General features: G+C 37.0%; 1 protein-coding gene across 2 annotated transcripts in view; it reads right to left on the bottom strand.

Moving 5' to 3' along the window:
- CD2 (CD2 molecule) overlaps positions 1 to 19,209 on the bottom strand; it is a 432,951-nt gene extending 413,742 nt beyond the window's left edge. Inside the window, exon 1 of one of the 2 annotated variants that reach the window (XM_044071520.1) lies at positions 18,915 to 19,209. In XM_044071520.1, the coding sequence (XP_043927455.1) occupies positions 18,915 to 18,972 (58 nt within the window). In that variant the 5' untranslated portion in view covers positions 18,973 to 19,209. The remainder of the gene's footprint in view (positions 1 to 18,914) is intronic. The other variant, XM_044071519.1, reaches the window with a different exon arrangement.
- Between the last annotated feature and the right edge of the window lie 922 nt (positions 19,210 to 20,131).

Below are 20,131 nucleotides of genomic sequence, written 5' to 3'. Positions count from 1 at the left end.
AAAGAAATAGAATTTAACTGAATCTGCCTTGAAGTACGCTATCCTACGATAGTGTTTTATTTAATTTCAGTCAGCATTCCTATTGATTTGTTTCCCTGCGGGAGAATAAATAGAATTCAACTGAACTTCCTACCAGAGTGCTTAATTATCTCCTAACTGAATCTGCCTTGAAGTATGCTATCCTGCGATAGCGTTTTATTTAATTTCAGTTAGCATTCCTATTGTTTTGTTTCCCTGCTGGAAAAGAAATAGAATTTAACTGAACCTCCTACTGGAGTGCTTAATTAGCTCCTAACTGAATCTGACTTGAAGTACGCTATCCTCCGATAGCGTTTTATTTAATATCAGTTAGCGTTCTTATTGTTTTGTTTCCCTGCTGGAAAAGAAATAGAATTTAACTGAACCTCTTACTGGAGTGCTTAATTAACTCCTGGGCTACTCTGCCTTTCAGATTGCCCTCCTGTGAGAGCATTTTATTTTAAATTCAGTTAGCGTTCGTCTTAATCCAAGGCTTATCTGGCCTCTGACTCCATTTTCTTTCAGAGTGACCGATATAATTGCCTTATTTGTGGATAATGTGTCTGCTTACTACCACCGATGCCTAATTGACTTGTTATGTTCAAGTGTTGATCTGCCGGCTATCTGTTTTGGTGGGCTGGGCTGCTTAGCTGCTTTTAGCGATCAACAGTATAAAACCCTGCTTAGAGTCCTGACCACACAGTTGTTGCTGCAAGATAGTTTAATGCCACATTAGCCATACTTTGTATTCGCAATTGCCCTGTAAATAAGGACTTCTTTCTCCTTGTGTGGGCATCCAGAAAGGCATTACCCCCCCCCCCCCCCCAGATTCAAAGTCTGCTGAGTTGCTTTCAGATGCTCTTTCTTCCCTTATTAGCTCTACATGTTAACTGGTGTTAAGTGAATGTTCTTTTGGCTAACCTCTGTGGGAGTTGCACTCATCTTTCCTAGTGGCCGTTACCTGCACATCACTCAGGGTACTAGACCAGTAATTATTGAATTAGTTATTCTGCCCTAAGTAGTAGTTTACCCAATAATACACTACTGTGATTAATTGATTGTTATATAGTTTGCATTTTGTAATTCTAATTTGTTTTATGCCATCAGAAGTCAAGCATTTTTATTTTTTTGCTTACCTTTTACTTATTGTAATTTTAAAGAGTATCTCTCCAATTCCCTTGTGCTTGCTCAATATACGAATTGCTTAGACTTTGTCTCGGTAGCCATCTGGAAGTACTAATTTAAGATTGTGTTTTTTGTAACCTTACATATTGTATAGCACTGAATGCACTGTGTCTTTACCTTAATTGCCTTAATAGTACCACTAGTAGTTTTTTTGTAGCCTTCACACCTAATGTATACCTTATCTGTCTACTCCTCCTAGCTCTCTTCCTCCTATCCTGCATGAAAGGACCTGCCTGGTCATTAAGGACCCTTCAATTTCTACCTTGAACCATCCTGATGACTGACCAACAAATTTCTGCTGTTGTGGCATATAATTCCCTGTTTTTAAACAGATTAAGAAAGTATGTTCCACCCTGGTCCTAAACATTATAGTTGATCTATTATATTCATACTGCACCTGTTATTAAACTTTGGCTGTTCTTTGCAAAGTACGATGTACCTAGCTTAGTATGAATTTTAGCCACTGAGTCAGGAAGCCAGCAGCCAGACTCTTCTCTGTCCTAGTACCATCTGCTTTTCCCCCTCCCTGACTCCTCTTTCTGAGCCATCTCTAACTGCTATCTCTATTACAGACACTGTATTCTAATCTCTGCCCACTAGGGGATGCTCTAATCCAGCCTTGTGCGAAAGCTTTTCCCCAACTTTACCTAGTTTCACTTTTTAAATTTCCTTATCTGTCTCATTTTCTACTTTCCTTATCAGTTTTTCACCCCTTGACTAGCTACCAACCTTCCCTGTGTTATCTCACTGCCCCTAGCATCTCTTTTCCCTCCTCCTAGCTGTTTTTCTAATTCTTTTATTGTTCCCATTCCAATATCCTATCTTAACTTTTCACTGCTTCACCACATTCTACTTACCTGTGACCACTTTCTCTGCCTCAGGAATCTCCTCCTCCCTGATTGTCTCTGGAAAATCTTTCATATAGCTGCTCTAACCCACTCCATTCACCCCGTGGGCTCACTCCGCTCCCCTACCCTACACCCAATTCCCACCCACACCCAGTGGTCCTAGATTTATACTTCCATTGCCACACCCCCTCCCATTATCACCCTATCACATACTACTTCTACTTAACAACCACACCCTCCCTACCCTCAACAAATTCTTAATTAAGCCAATTTACCTTTTAGGGCCACTCCCTAACCTTTCCACACCTTACCCTGTATTGCTATAGTTTGCAGCTTCACTCTTATAACCACCTTTTATTCAGTTTATTGTTCACTTCTTCCCTCAAGCTACCTCATCTCATATAACACTTTCTCCTTCTCCCACCTTTATTCCTACCCACCTCTATCCCTCCCCCAACATATTCTCACTCCTCTTCTACACATTCTAATGGACCCAACATACAAATCTTTATTCACAAACCTACTACTCTTAACTACAACTCTCGCTTATCTTACAATTCCATACACACTAACCTTCATTGAACATTCTTCTCTTCCTGAGTAACACCACCCCTACCAACAAACTCTACCTCTTTCTCACATAAACTCTCTTAAACATAGTAACATAACTGTCACCTTTATCTACATACTTCCAAAGTACCATAGATCTAACCATGTTACTTACTTCCCTGTCAAAAAAACTCCAATCAATTACTACAAAATCCTTACATTTGTACAATATCCTCTACAACACCCCCTATTAGATGGTGATATTCATCCAAACCCTGGCCCCAATACTAATACTCCCAATAACCCACACAATCTAACATTTCCTACTATTACTACCCCTAACAGACTATCTAACTCCCTCCTGATAGCTCACCTTAACATCCACAGCATTAACAATAAAATTGCCCGCCTACATACACTATTAGAGGTGCACTCATTTGACATTCTCTGTATTACATAAACATGGCTAAAACCCTTTACTCTGGACTAGGAGATTACTCCTCCTGCATATACTATCCTAAGATATGACCGCAAAATTAAAAAGGGTGGAGGAGTAGCCATTTTGTATAAATCTGAACTCCAAGTGTCACCCTTCATTGTGCCGCTACCCTCAGATACCAATGCAGAAACCCTTACTGCCAAGCTACAAATCAGTAACTCCAAATCTATCTATCTAATTTGCACACAACTCCCTCCTGGAAATAATATTAATACACTTGAAAACATACTTAGTTTCCTATCTACCCACCTGCCTCAGGAAACCATTGTATTAGGAGACTTTAATATAGACTGGGCAGCCTGTAGTTCCCCTAATCCTACCAATCACATAAATCTTCACATTTTCCCACAGATAATAACCACCCCTACTAGAATCCATAAGCCAAGCAACAAGGAAACCACCCTAGACTGGATCCTTCTCAACAGCCATCCTGATACTTATAAACCAGGAACCCTTCCTGATGATATCAGTGACCATATGCTAACCTACATCATTAAACAAAAAATTCACAGCCTTAATACTAATAATTTTAAATCCTCCCGTTCCAAAAAATTCTTTAATCCAGACAGCTTCCAAAAGGAACTGAAAGCATGTGACTGGTCACCTATGTCACATCTTCAACTTGATGAAGCAGTGACCTACTTTAGTACTAGATTCCTTCAAATCCTAGATTACCACAACCCCATTTGCTCTTCTCGAATAAGAACCAAAATTCCCCCCTGGCTTACAAAACATACTAGGCAAAAGATCCTCCTCAGTAATAAAATTTGGCCCAAATGGAGAGCCTCCAAAAGTCCATCAGATCACCTTTACTTTAAACAATTAAGAAATGCCCCAAGAAAGACATTCTCAGAGGCAAAAAAAGACTATTACCTTCACCTCCAACAAACCCATCAACAAAAACCACACAATTTCTGGACAGGCATTAACAAACTTCTCAAACCAGGACACTCTAAATCTCCCGCCCCTTCAGGATTTAACCATAATAACTCTAACTAGATACCTGATGCCTTTAATAACTATTTTACAGAAGCCATTCTAACCCTAGCTAAGCCTTTACCACCCATCACCACTCCACCATTAAATACCAATAATACTCCAACTCCAACCTTTCATATACAACCTGTACCCACATCCCTCATTTGCAACCTCCTTCAAAAACTTAAACCATGCACCTCTTCTGCTGACTGTCTTCCAGCAGAATTCCTGCAAATTGCAGCAAAAGAAATTGCCTTTCCCATCTCCATCCTTATAAAGAGAACAATTTTAGAAAGCAAAATCCCTTCCATATGGAAAGTATCTCACATCAACCCTCTACACAAAGGTGGATCATCTACCGAGCTCTCCAACTTTCGGCCTATTGCCTTACTCTCTCCAATAGCTAAAATAATGGAAACGTGTATACACAAACAACTACTTGCCCACCTTCTCCATAACAATTTACTTGCCGACTGCCAGCATGGTTTTAGGCCATTCCATAGCACAACAACTGCCCTGCTATCCTTTTCTGACTACATAAACAAAAATCGTAACAACAATACTTTCTCCTCTGCACTATTTATTGACCTTTCAAAAGCCTTCGGTATGGTGAACCATAACATGCTTATTGACATACTAAAAGCCCAATCACTCGAAACACAAGCACTGCATTGGTTTAAATCCTATCTTGAAAACAGACAGCAAGCAGTACTTTGGGATAATAATCTTTCTACTTCCCTCCCTGTAAACATTGGAGTACCACAAGACTCTATATTAGGACCCCTTCTCTTTTCATTGTTCATTAATGATCTACATACCAAACTTCCTCAAGCTACCTGCATACAATATGCAGATGACTCAACTTTAATTTGTTCAGCCAAGTCCATAACCTCTCTCCAGTCCCTCACTCAAACAGTATTTAACAGTGTTGAAAATTGGTTTATGCAACACTGTCTCCTTTTAAACCCCAAAAATACAAAAGTATTGCTCTTTGCTCCTACTCATAAGTCACCCCATCTACACTTCACAGTAACCTCTAACAATGGAACTAACATATCCCCTGACACTACAACCCGTCTACTGGGAGTAACAATTGATAACAACCTTAGCTATGATGACCATATTAATTCTACAATAACGTCTGTCAACAAAAAACTAGGTACCCTTTACAGAATCAAACCCTTCCTTATCCCTTCAGCCAGTATCACTATTGCCCAGACTCACCTGATCTCTACCCTGTTCTATGCTTCTGCGATATATACCAACCTATCTAGAAACAACCTCACCAAACTTTCTACCAGTTATAATAACATAGCCAGATTTGCCACTGGCACCCCTTTCAGAACTCACCACTGACACAACCTCAAACAACTGGGATGGTTAGAACTGCAGAACCTACTACTTTGTCAACAACTTGTTATCACCCAAAAGATCCTTTATCACCCTAATAATACCCCAATCCTTACTAATCTGATTACCCCCTACAAAAATCTTGCAACTCTATGCTCAGCTAACAAGATTCTAGTCACCACTATTAAATCTAACAACAAACCTGGGGACTCACTTTTCGCCAACACAGTAGGAAAAAGCTGGAACCAGCTTCCTAGTGAACTATCATCTCTTGCTTCCACTCATCTCTTTAAAAAGCATCTTAAAGAATATCTTAAAACTCACTGGGTTTGTCCCTGCTCTAACCCAGACTGATATACCCTGACTGTTATCTCTTTCCCCTGTTTTGCTCTCCTTACACTTCTATACTCCAGTGTTCTATGTCACATACCTGTAAATAAAAAAAAAAAAATTTTTACAATTCAATATTTTTTTCTTTTTTTGATTGCTCTCTCTCAAATGATTGCTCTCTGTATTTGATCTTAGTTTTAACCTACTAAGGACTCTGTATAAATTATCTTAACCTCAATGTAACAATATCCTGTAATTTATTTGACTATTACTGTATATTGTAATCTTTGTCACTGCTAATGCTTGGAGCTTTTCTCCCCGGGCCTCTACTAAAAATGGACATATATCCAGTTAGACTAGCTTGGTCAACAAATGTAAAATAAATAAAATAAATAAAATAATTTTTATTGACCTCTCCAATGTGTTTGATTTGGTGGATCAAAAAAGTCTCTTAAACCACCTATTTGAAATAGGAATTAGTCTAGATACCATCACATGGCTCCAGAACTATCTGTTTAATCATCTAAGGCACTTGATACTATATCCCATTCTATTTTCCTCTCTCGACTTTCTTCCTTTGGGCTGTCTTCTCAGTCTTTTAACTGGTTTGAAAACTACCTCTCTAACAGACAACATGCTGTCAAATGGCAGCACTCCATCTCTCCCTTCCTTCACAACCCTACTAGCGTCCCACAAGCTTCAATTTTTGTCTTCTTCTATTTAACATTTTCATTAATAACTTACACCAAGCTATACCGCACTCCTCTTTAGTCCAATATGCTGACGACTCAACCATAGTCTGCTCAGCACCCACCCCTGTTATCCTTCAACAAATAACCCAAACAGCTTTCTCTCCTGTTGAATCCAGGCTTCACCAAAATCACCTGTCCTTAAATGCTAAAAAAAACAAACTCATGTTGTTTACCCCCCATAAAATACCTCCTTCAATGTCCAAGACTTTAACATTCTTTCACTGAATTTAATAAAAATTGAACTGTAACTAATACTAAACTCTTAGGGGTCATAATAGACAACAATCTAAAATTGTATTTACATATCCAATCCAATATATCTAAAACCCACAAAAAGTGTGGCTGCCTATACAGACATTATAAATTCCTCTTCCCTTCAACTAAACAAGCCTTAGCACTCTCTTACCTTCTTCCTTCTTTAACATACGGTGCTCCTTTATTAACTAATCTGCAGTCCGCTCAAAAGCTAAAATTAGAATCTTGTTACAACAAAATTGCCAAATTTGCTTCTATTTCCCATCATTCTACCCATCACTGTATAGCCTTAAATTATCTCCACTGGCTCGAATTCCCTCACTTCCTACTACACCTTCAATTAACTACCTCTCACAAACTAATTTACAAACCACAAGACTGCCCTGCACTCAGCTCCTTATTTTCCCCTTACTCCCCCACTACGTCATTATGCTCCAAAAACTAAAACCTATTACAAGTCCACAAACCTAACCTGCCAGCAGGTAAACTCTTATACTCCTGTACTATGGCCAGACATTGGAATGACCTCCCCTCTTCTGTACGTTCTGAGCATCATCCCATCAAATTCAAAACTGCCTTCCAAAACTACCTTCTCACCAAATGGATCTGCAACTGTTCCACCTTGTCTAATGTTGTCACCTAACCCCACTCTCCCCCATACTCAGACCTAGTACTGCTTTTTTGAACTTTACAACCACCAAAATCACCTGTTCTTGTCATCTGCTTAATTGTATTCCTACATTTTGTAGTTCTGCAAGTTAAAGGTAGGAGGATGGCAGAATGGTTAAAGTGTTTACCTTACAGGCACATGGTGCATGGTTTGATTCTCACATGGGGTAATTGGCTAGATTTAAAATGGCCCACAAGGGCAGTTAGCCTAGTACTTATCTATCTATATTACTCTATTTGCCTTTGCTGGTATTACAGTCTCTTTTTGCCAATGGTTGTATTGTTATAATTCTTGTAAATGCTGTAATCTACCTCCAGGTAACCACCTCTGTAAAAAAAAAAAAAAAAAAAAAAAAAAGCGTTGTACTTATTGTATTAGTGTATTGGAGCTTTTCTCCCTGGGCCTCTACTGAAAATGGGCTCTGTTCAGCCCAGCGCACTTTCCCGGTAAACAAATGTCATAAATAATAATACTTTCTTCAGCTAGTCTCAGAAAAGGTATCCTACAAAATGTTATCCTTGCCACCCTCCTATTCTCCATCTTTGTCAATAAAGTTTCCCTTAACATCCCTCACCTTCCTCTGCTACGTTATGCAGATGGTGTTGAGCTATTCCTGTGGGTTTCCTCCGGGTGCTCTGATTTCTTCCCCACATTCCAAAGACATGCAGTAGGCAGACTGGACACTATAAATTGGCTGTAGATGCGAGTGAGTGGTACAGATGAAATACCACTGCACCAACTGGTTTAAACCTTGACTTGAGATGATGATCACTTTTGAAGTGGCACCCTGACCCCATATGCAAAAATGGGAAAAAGGATTGAGGATGCATGGATGATGGATGGATGGATGGATAGATGCCTTTCCCTTACACAATGAATTAAAAGCACAAGAATACAATTTAATACTTACAAAACAAAAGAAACAGGCTTTTTTGTACCAAACAGGAGCTGCACAAAACTCATTCTCAACTACAATTATTTGATCATAACAATGTTGCATTATGAAATACTAGCTCTTTCAAATATCTGGGTCCATGGCTAGACTAATCTCTCAGTTTCAATCTTCATCTTGACAAAATAAGGAAGAAGGTTAACTTGCTGCAACAAACTGTCCCCATTTCTACCCAAACCATCTAGATCAGCCATTGGTAAAGGCATTCTTCTTTCTCATCTGAAATACAACCTTCCCTTAGCAGTTATCTACTTCAGAGACAAATGTCACACACATGCAATCTATTGCCAGTACAATCCATGGTTTCATAAGCATGAGCACTGCTGCAATACCCCAGAAAGAACAAAATGGTTCCCAGTCAAGTAAAGAACTGACTTCCTATTAGGTTCCCAACTATTCAGTCTTATGTACAACCATTCTCCCCTTAGCAGCTAAACTAATATGGCAGCCCCCATCATACAGCCTCAAGAATCATGTGCCTAAAATCAAGCTTCTCTGTACTGATCACTGCTTCTCTATTCTTGGCACAAAGCTCAGGGAATCCGTTTGCTCTTATAACAAAGAAGTACCATACCCAGTCTTCTGGACACAACTAAAAACTCATCTTCTGAAACTTGCTAAATGCCAAAGTTATACCACTGGCCACATTACCTAAGTCCAAGCCTGATCATGGTAAAATGGGGCCCTAGACAGTGTAATGGACCAGCAACCCCCCCTCACAGCCAATCTGACATCCTATTGTCTCTCTACCTAGTTACCTTAAACACTGTTCAAAACTGTTGGCATGCATACGATTTTCTTCTTTACTTTTGAAATGAAGACAGATATGTGGATTTAAATATAATATTTTTAATGTATTCATCCTTTGTTTACTAGGTTAGTCCCTCCAGGCTAGTAAAATATTTTCCAGGAGACTATTGGAGGTATTTATACTACTAGAGTAATTTGGCCAGGGCATCAGAGAAATTCCTGTCACTCTTTTCACTAGCTCAGGTGGATATAAAAGATTTCACAGCAATGAACATCAATGCAGGCAGACATGGCCTCAGTTTAACATCTCAACCAAAGATGACATAGTACCCCCCCAATACTGCACTGTCAGCAATACATCTACATGATATAGGAGTAGAACTCACAGCTTTCAGTACCAATGACAAGTATACTACCTGTTGCACAACTAACACTGCTTACAGTTTATATAGCACAAACACTAATTGCCATTTGCTAAAGAAAATAGCTGCACATTAAAAACAGACTTAGTATGAGCAATATTAAACTTCTCTTCCCTCTTCCGTTGAAGTTTGCATCATTAAAAATGCATTGAAGCTCAAGTTTATTGAAAATACATTGAAGCTCAAGTTGATTGAAAATGCATTGAACCTCAAACTCACATTCACTGAAAATGCTTACAACCAGTGGCAGATTAATTCTTTCATTCGAGTGTATTTTAAATTTGTAGTTTTGAATATTTTTTTCCAATAAGCAGTGAAACAAAATGCATGAATCAATAAATGACAAAATATAATTTTTTATAGTACAAACACTAATGGCCATTTGCTAAACAAAATGGCAGCACATTAAAAACAGACTTGGCATGAGCAACAGTAAACTTCTCTTCCCTTGAAGTTCACGTTCATTGAAAATGCATTGAACCTCACATTCATTGAAAATGCATTGAATCTCAAACTCACATTCACTGAAAATGCTCCTGGCCAGTGGAAAATTAATTCTATCTTGGTATCTGGGCTGTTTTCAAACCATGACTCCCCCTGCATACATTTTCAGGACCATGTATAAATTTGTTGTTTCATTCACCTTCTTGCTTTAATGTATTTCTTGTTAAATACAGAAGCATTTATTAGAGTGCATTTTAAATTTGTAGTTTTAAACATTTTTTCCATTAAGCAGTGAAACAAAATCCATTAACCAATAAACAAAAAAAGTATTCATTTCAAACATTTCAGCCAAGTGGTATTTGGTGTAGAGGATTAAGGTTTGTGTCACCCTGTAGCTAAGGTGCAATCTGTAAGCACTTGCTTTGCTGCAAATACACAGTTCACTTTGGAAAGCAAGTCAAAATAACGAAGGCTCCACTTCGATAATGAAAACTCATGCACGTCTTTCTGCACGCATCTGCTTCCAAAGCAGTACGCAGATGCATGCAGTGCAACATACATGAGATGAGATGGAAGAAAAGGAAAACTTGTTTTTTTTTTTTAATATCAGTTAAATTAATGTTGTTGTTGCCCTCCCCCCTCCACCAGCAGTGCCTAGTACAGGATCTGGCTATGCCTTGGTGCACCAAATTTTATCATTGACTAATACATTTCCTCTCTATATTCCTCTATCTGTGTGCCCCACTTGCCTTAACATTTGACTATGTTGTATATTGTGCACATAACTTTTTCTTCCTGCATAAGCTGATTTTTAACTTCAGTCAAATGCATAATATAAAGAATTTCTCATACATGGTACTTAATTAAACGTACCTTTTTGTTACTTCACTCTAACTTCATTGTGTACATTGCAGTTCATTGACATGCTGTGTTGTAAAACTTAGTATTAATATTGTACTTTTCCTTGAGCTGAAACAGAAATTGTTCATTTGTGATCAATACTCTACCTCAGGTAGCAAATTAAAATAAATAAATAAATAATAAAAGGAAATACAATATATACTACCTCTAAGACTGTAGTATTTTGACAACCTTTCTTCACTGAAAAGTACACTGATTTTGCTGTTAGTTTATAGTAGTAGCAGGGATGTAGGCCTGTAAATGCCAGGATGAAATCACTGGAAAATGACTGAAAAATAACAGTGAGTTTCAGAAATCACTGATATTCTGCTAGAAATGCAATTTATTTTTCAAAGTGCTGGGACTTGCATTCTCAAGTATCTCACATACAGAGATGGATTGTGGTTAAATGAGGTCCTAGGCAATGTCCCGTTACTTGGCTGTCTCACCCCAATTACCATAAATACTGTTCAAACCTCTCAGTGTGCATATTATTTTCTTCTTTGCTTTTACAATGATTAAAGAGATTTGATTTCAAACCTGTATTTCAGATTTTATAGCACAAACTCTGATGGCAGTTTGCTAAACAAAGCAAAATATTCTCACACTGAAAACAGACTTAACATGAACAACAGTAAACTCCTCTTTCCTTGAAACTTACATTCACTGAAATGCATTTAGCCAGTGGAGGATTATGTGTACATTTATTTATATCCACAGACATCCCCCAAACCTAGCAATTATAACTGTATTATTGACTGCATCCTTCACAAATGGGGGTGGGGGTGGGGGGTGGGGGGGTGGTACAATGGTTAGGGTCTAGACCATACAGATGCAAGCTACAGGATTTGATTCTGACTTCTGGTCATTGGCTAGGCTTGTAATAGTCTGCAGAATAAAAGCATAGCATTTACTTATGTCTGTGTAAAAAGTAATAATAATAATAATAATAATAATAATAATAATAATAGTAATAATAGTAATGACCAAAAGTCACATATTTCAAACGTTTCACCCAAACACACAGTAGCCAAAGTATTTCAACTTAATTTTCAAACATGCACACTAGTTCTGCCAAACCAGATTATTAAAAATGATCATATTATAAGAATATAAGGTATCATCATGCACAGACAGCCCACCTCCCCCACCAGCAGTTATAGCCACCTTGTTGACTGTGTATACCCCTTATTGTTATGGGGAAATAACTGTATTTACTGGTAGCTTTAGATGAACTACATGAAGTTATATAAAGATCATTAGCATCATACCACAATATCCAGCCATGTCTAGCACAGTTTAAATAGAACATTCATGAGAACAAAAGAAATATTAACCACCAGATAAAATATGCTAAGTGAATATACAGAAGTTCTGCAGAAGTAAAAGTCATCTGAATAAGTCCACATTAAAGAAAACATATTTATTTATTTATTTAGTTATTTATTTATCTGACATTTGTTTACCAGGGGAGTCTGACTGGAGTCCAAGGATCCCATTTTCATAAAAGGCCCAGGGAGAAAAGCGCCGAGATAAATAATTAGTGCAGAGGTTTTACTAATGCAGAGGTTGCTACTGCCAAACAACTTTACATTTCAGTGATCCATTTACAAATGCAGTGTCTGCTTTCCTTGAAGAGAATATTGCCTGTGCTACATAAAAAAAAAATGAAGGTGCTGGTGATGATGCCATAACATTCCCTGAATTAGATCAGCTATGCAGAATGACTGACAGACAACATTAACAGGTTCATAATTACTAGGCATGCAACCTGGAGATCATTACTAAGCTTCGCTCAAATTCCCACTTGTTCCAAAGCACTGTCTAGTTCATCACACAGCACATAAGTGAAAAGATTCAAACTCCATTGCCACAAAAAGTGGCTCATTAACTAATCAGAGCTTTAACCCTCTGCACTAACTTCCAGAACAGCAGCTTTTAACAAGACAACAAGTTTTTCATCAATATGTTGCCTGTGTACAACACAACTTTGAAACTCTATGACTGGCAGTGACAGACTGTCATACTCAGTGATTTACTACAGAAGAAAAAAAATTAAAGGTGGCCTGACAATTAGTGTGGAAGATTAAGACTCTTGTCTCCCATTATAAGGTACCATTGACTCTAAACAATTTACTTAACTAGACTGTTCCCCAAAACCGAGGCATTATACACAATAAATAAGCTGAAACTCCATTAAACTAATTGCTGCTGCAGCAAATAAAATTTAAAAAATTGCTTTGCGGCATAATTCAACTATCTTTGCCAAGCTGTCCAACTTAAATCTCACAACAAATGTCTGTGTGCATGCACACCAGTCTCGCACAAAATTTAAAGTCTGTACATCTACTCCAGTCTCAAAATTGGGCATCTTAAAAATATCAAAACAGACGTTTAAAAAAGTAACTCTGCATCAAAATCAGACAACTTAAAAAGATGAAAATGGACTTTAAAAATAAAGTAATAACTTTGCATGGCCAAGGTCCCCAGCCAGCACCAGGCCCTAGACAGCTGCATAGGTTACCTTGTGCTGGATCCAGCCCTCCTCACATCTGATCTGGAGCCATTGAAAATTAAGATATGAGTTTGGTAAATCTTAAACTGAATATTATGGATATGCTCTGGATAGAAAAGAGATATAACCTTCTACAGAAAAGGTGATAACCTATCCCTTACCCACCATGTACGATGGAGCTACAGGCATTGTTTGATGTGATTATCCAGACCACGGCATGCTGAATTCCGGTTAGCTGAATCCCATGTCATTGAACCGTCAGGTGTGCAAAGTCCCAGTCAGCAAATGGACTGTGCATTCACACATATGTGGTCAGTGTTGTTAGTAAAGATCATGGTACAGTGTGGATCAGGAAATGTTCCCCTTTCCCCACTGTAGTCTGATCTCAGAGTTGGAATATATAACTTGCAGGGGTGTGTGGGGGTGCAGGGCCCTGCAAAAACATGAAGTTTAGTATTGTGCAGTATGTTCATACTGCTCACAACCAAAACTGCAGTTACTGTTCTGACAGGTGTAATGTACATGTTATGTCAAATACTGCTGAATGGAATAATTGGCATGTGATTTGACATACTGACTTGTTCAGCGTTCTGTGTTCGGTGATGTTTTCCCTGTATTGCATGTTTTTTGTTGTTTATCACACATTTGATAGTAAACCAACCTTTATGAATGGTATGTAGTAGGCAGAAGAGTTGATCTATGAAGGTGGCAAGAATAAATAATACTGCCAGCCTATCATTATGAAACAGAGCACAGAACCATGAACCAGAATAACCATGACAACTTTATGGGACTCTTGAGAATCATTACTAGTATTTCAGGTAATGCTACAGAAAGAATCAAATAATGCATGAATAATTTGATTGATGAATACTTTCAGAATACTCCTTTTAAAGCTGATTTAACACAAATTTAACAAGAACTGGCCAAGATATATCAAAAGAGTTAACATTTTGTGACGGAATTCTAGCAAAACCCGCCAGCAATAAATTTTAATGTAAATTCAAAAATGTTTTTAGAAGAAATTTAGAACTTTCATTAAAAAAGAATGTGCATTATGAGCCACCTGAGTCATAGTTATCTATAAGGTGAGAATAGCTATACTGTTAGAATTTCATACGTCTCACCTTTGCAGTGGTTGGTAGAGTAACCTGGTAGTAAAAGCTACACAGACTGAGAATGTCTACAAGGTTTGTGTGCCATGTCAGACAAAATGGAAGAAGCCTGGACAACCACAAATGTACCCAATGAACTTTCCAGGTGGACATTTAAGAAAATCACATATTGATGTTGCAGGACCATTTATAAATTATTTATGCAAGATTGTGGTGGGCACATAATTAAGATGGATATCAGCATTTTGTGTGTGTGAAATCATATCACAGACTTTCTGCTGCTTATGGTTTTCCTGAAGATATTGTTACTGATAACACAACTCGATTTATATCAAAAGATGTCTTTTGTTTGTTAAGCAAAATTGAATAGTTTTTTTCCATTTCTGCACCAATGCAACAAATTAGTTAGCTAAATGATTAGTACAAACTTTCAAAACAAGTCTGAAAAATTATCAAATGTCATTTTGAAAATGGGAGATAGCATTTTTCTTATTGTCTGTAGTACAGAAAAATGTTGACCCGTAGGTCTGGATAAACCCTTGAAGAACTGCTCTTGAGTGGACATATCAGAAACCCAACTAAAGTCAATGAAGCCAAGCCTTTGTTGGACTAAAATGCTGCTTGTACTGATTTTATGCGTGACAACCTTGCAAGGGACAGGTCGATCAGTGGAGAAGATTCATTGTTTCTCTCAGATAACACAAGGTGAAGTACAAAGCAGATTCCATTAAATATTGTGGAGTAAATAGGTCCAGTTTCAGAGCAAATTCAAGGAACTGACTCAGCGATTTCTTACAGGAGACATTTAGATAAGCTGAGACCTACATCAGCAATTGCAAATAACATTGCCTCTCAGGATGGGGTCAAAGGACAGTGACTGTGTTAATTTTCCAAATAATTAAGTGTCCAGCCCTGACCTGTTCCCTGACTCTGCTGAAGAGACTGTGGTACAGAATAAAGAGTATTTTGCTCTACAGAGCCAAGGATAGTGCCAGAAGTGAGAAGACAGCAAAGGGTCAGAAAGCCACCATAATGTCTGACTTGGTCAGTGGTGAAATCTATGGCAATGTTTTTTGAACCTTACCATTAATAGGACTTATTGTGTTGCAGTATTACATAAGCTACCTCATTTATGAGCTTTGTATGGTAGGGAGATCATGCTGTATATTTAGTAGTGTGTGCAACCCCACAGAGGTGAGCCTGCCTGCACGTATAGGTGACTGCATCTCTATGCAGCAAATCAGTCTATATTCAGACTGTAATGTAAGTCACAAAGGAAGCGGAGTACAGCAGAAGTAAGAACAAAACTCCAAATTTAATTCCAAGAATGTGCACTTATAACATACGGATGAGCGCTTTCACCATTACAGCTTCTTCAGATCCTTGTATAAAAGTCACAGTAGACCTCCCCTTATATAAGCAGCTCAATTAATCAATTAAAACAATTTAAACAATTAAAAGCAATGCTGGAGAATTTAAAGAACTCTCCCATATATAAACATGTTAATGTAAAGTAAGACAAAAATATCTAAAACTTGCATAGTGACCTAAAAACATGTAAATAAACATTCTGATAAGTTAATATTGATAAAATACATAATCAAGAACATATACAAATAAATGATAGTTCATTTTATGTGCCTGCATTGTCTCAGCTTAGGTTTTATAGAAGCTCTATCATTCAACCCATGCCCCCTATCAGCTTTCAAATGAATGATCCAGTCAGTCTCCTTAGATTCAGTAAGATTCATAGTATTACCACCCCTCTTATTCACAAGGGGCTTCAAGAATGTTCACCATTTCCTATGCACTGCACTGGCGAGAGAAGATGAATTCAAGGAGTGGTACATTCACTGTTTTTAAAGTCAATTGTTACTTAAGATGGTGGAAAATGAGGAAGCGATCTGCATACTGTAGTAGTAGTCATGAAGTCAGTTTATTTTTGTAGTACTTTTTATTACTAACGTACTGACAGAGTCTTAGAGGGTAGATTTTAATACATCATTACTGATTCAATTTTGAGAAAAGGTTTGAATGGTGTGATAGATCTCAACCGCCTTTCCATTAGGGTGTGCTTAAAATTTACAGTGATATTAAAAAAAATGCAAGGCACTTTTCTTATGCAACTTTAAGTATCAACCTCTTATTAAAATCTTTCAACTGCTGTGATATATTCACGATACTATGATTTTTACCCCAATATTTAACCTTTTTGTTCTTTATAGATTTGTTGATTTTCTTTAAAAGGTTAGACCTATTTTGGGGTGAATTCAGTGGTAAATATATAGACTCCTTATATCTAAATATATGGCATCTACTGAAAAAATAAGAAGGTACTTTTCTCTTTGTGTCTCTCTGTTATATTATAATGCCCAAAGATTTAGAGGTATGTTGCAGATAATAATGTTGACTCAATGAAGGAAATTCCAGTCAGCTAGAATGTTCCAATATGGCTTTGCTGCAAACCACTTTCCTCAGAACTAAAACTGTGTGCATGCTCCACATGGGGAGATGCTTCAAAACCCATTATACAGACTAACTCCATGGTCATGCAACAGTGGAAAAAGGGCAAAGTCAGTTTTGCTGAACACAAGTTTTCAGCATAAGACATTTTTGAACATTGGGAATCTTGAAAACTACATTTTATAACTGTAATATTTCCTGTTGTTGCTAAAATTTCATAATGTTGAATGTCAATGTTCAAGTATAAAACATTATATTACTGTATATATGGAACTTTTATTAAAATATTACTTGCAATAAAAATAGTTGAAATAATACATTTCAAAAACATGTCATATGTGATAATTTTGATGAAAGGCAAGAAGAGCAGGAAATGTTAACTTAAACAGATACGCAAAATGTAAACCAAAAAGCTTTGTTATGAAGGCCTGCTCTACAATAACATACAACTGTTAGTAAAAGTAATCAAATATTTAAAAAAAATAATACTACAATTTAGGCTTTGTAAACATAATTCGAGATGTAAAATTCGGATTTTAAGAAATGCTGTGATGTTTCTGTTTTAAACTTCCCTGTTCCAAAGTGTGTGTGTGTTTTTGGGGCCACAGTGAATCTTCAGAGTCTAGGGCATAGAGTGCAATGCATCTTAAAGATAATGTCGCAGTCTAATTTCTGAGAATAGGAACATATGAGTTACAAGTTACAAAATAAAACATTCTTACGTTGCCAGCTGATGCAAAGGACAAAACATTTTCCTAAAATCAGTCAAAACAAGGCAAAACAGCTTCTGTATTGATCATATGTGATCCACAAATGTACTTAACAATCTAATAACTTATACATTCTGACAGACTTCATTATAGCACATGCAACTACAAAAATGTTCTCAAATCTGACAAAGTTTATATTCTTTTTATGTATAGTGAACAGAATGTTAAATGCTCTTTCTTGAATACTGATATAACTTACTGACTTTTTTACAGTACAAGTACATGACAGAATCCATTCTGATTTTATTAAAAATGTCATTTTGTCGTGGGGTCCTATAGAGATGCAATCAGCATGCAGGTCTGAGCTGGAACTCATAACATGTCTATAGATGATGAGCCTGAGTATCACATAATGCCTTTAGCTAAGAGAAACAAAGAGGGCAGCATGAGAATCCTTGATTAGTACAAGCCTTTATCGTACCCATAACATTTATTGGGGGATTTTTCACATGCCAGCAATATCTGGGTAAAATTGGGGTAAGACTGATTAGGCTTAAAATGGCTCTTGTGCCAACAGCCTGGTAACAACCTATGAGCAACTTAATGAATACATTTTTTATTTCAAAAGAGATGAAATGCTGAATTTTTAAGAATATTTTACACCGATTTGAAGCAAAAGGAAATAAACTAAATATTTTTCTGATGCATATCCAAAATCTTAAAACCACATATTACTTGTATTACAGCACACTTTTTCAGGAGAAGCACCTAGATTATATACTGGATTTTAGTTTAATAAGCATATTTTCTCAATAGATAAAATATATCGGTTTTGATTACACGAAAATAAAACATTCCAAAATGTACCTGCTGAAATCAATTATTTTATAGTATCAGATTTCTATAAGAAAATACAGAATTATATCTTCTACACAGGCAGGTATGCCACTATGCCCTGAGAATAAAGTATAAAACTTTTGTCTTTCTGCAGTAAGCAGTGACATTGCCAGTGTAGTGTTTAGAAACTATGTTGTTCAGTATGAGAAACCTAATCTGATTACAAATGTATAACTAAATTATTCTTGCAACACATCTGGTTATCTAGTCAAATATATTTGAATGCTCAAGCTTATGGCAGCAAAATATTTAATCATTTCAGATATATTTCCTGGACTTCTAAATAAAATATAGAAGAAAGTAAAGCATTACCTGTAAGAGATAGACAAATGAATATAATGAACTCTAATAAACTTCCTTTGTTGTTCATTGCAAGTGTTAGTTGATATTAAGTTGAAATTGTCTTCTGAGCAGAGAAATAGAAACTCAGTCACTGGTATGTATCACAGTTTCCTGAGCTGGCGGTTGGGGGATGGGTAGCAAAAGCAATACTTATCGTTGTACCTAACACCAAGCCAGCTGTAATGCGTTGCAAAATGTCAGGTGTCAGCCTTTTGTTGAATGCTTACATGTATCGAAAAGTTATAAGTCCTAAGTTAAAAACAAAGTCAAAGTGTGCATTCGTGTTTCTTCCTCTTTTTATGTTTGCCACAGCGCTGGAACAATGTCATTAAACAATGTATTTCCTTTTCCATGCAACAGCAGTCCTTCCTTTGGCCTTACTTATGCACTAGTTATTCCTTATTGTTTCTACTCCTTAATGCTCAACAGGACTTCTTTTACTTCCTTAAGTTCTAAACCTGTGGGTCACTGATACATCCCTGTTAGTGATAAAGTTTCTCAGATCTGCTCTTTGTCTTTTACAGTTCTCCAAGACTGATGGTCAGTGAATGACAATTTTAATTCTTCAGTCTCTCCAAGAGAGAACAAACTATAATAACTCTATTCCATTAGCTCAAATTCTCATGCTGGATGAATAATGCTGTTCATTTTAATTATACTCTGTATAACATTTTTTTTTTACTTTTTTTTATTTCATCCCTCCCATTTCTTTACCTATTTCCCAGCTAGATAAACAATACTTAACAATTATAACCAATCAGAATGTAATACAATGTGCCTAGCACTGAATCAAGTGTTCTAAAGCAAAACGGGGCTTTTCTTCTGCAGAAACACCTCCTACTTTGTAGTATAAATGTATAATTATCCATTAGAGAATAGGCGAACTGTACATCAGCACCCTGCTGGAGAATAGTGTCCTCCAGGAGGGTATTAATGTACAAGTTTTGCCCTCTGGAAAATGAGTCCACTGCTTCACAGCAGCATATTAAGCTGCCTTGGAGCTCAGCCAGAAAAATACTAATGGCTGGATACGCAGCACTTCTGCTGTTTAGCGAGTGTAAAATGCAAAAAAAAATAAATAAAAATAAAAAAAAATAAAATTAACAGAAAAATTGTGTGTGTGTTTATGTTTGTGTGTGTGCAAGTGTATGCATGCATGTGAGTGAAAGCGAGGTCAATCGAGCTAT

This window comes from Protopterus annectens, chromosome 5.part0 (assembly GCF_019279795.1).
Source record: "Protopterus annectens isolate FY-2018-M chromosome 5.part0, PAN1.0, whole genome shotgun sequence".
Lineage (NCBI taxonomy): Eukaryota > Metazoa > Chordata > Ceratodontiformes > Protopteridae > Protopterus > Protopterus annectens.
Note: the sequence above shows the minus strand (reverse complement) of the source record. Positions and strands in the feature narration are given on the sequence as shown.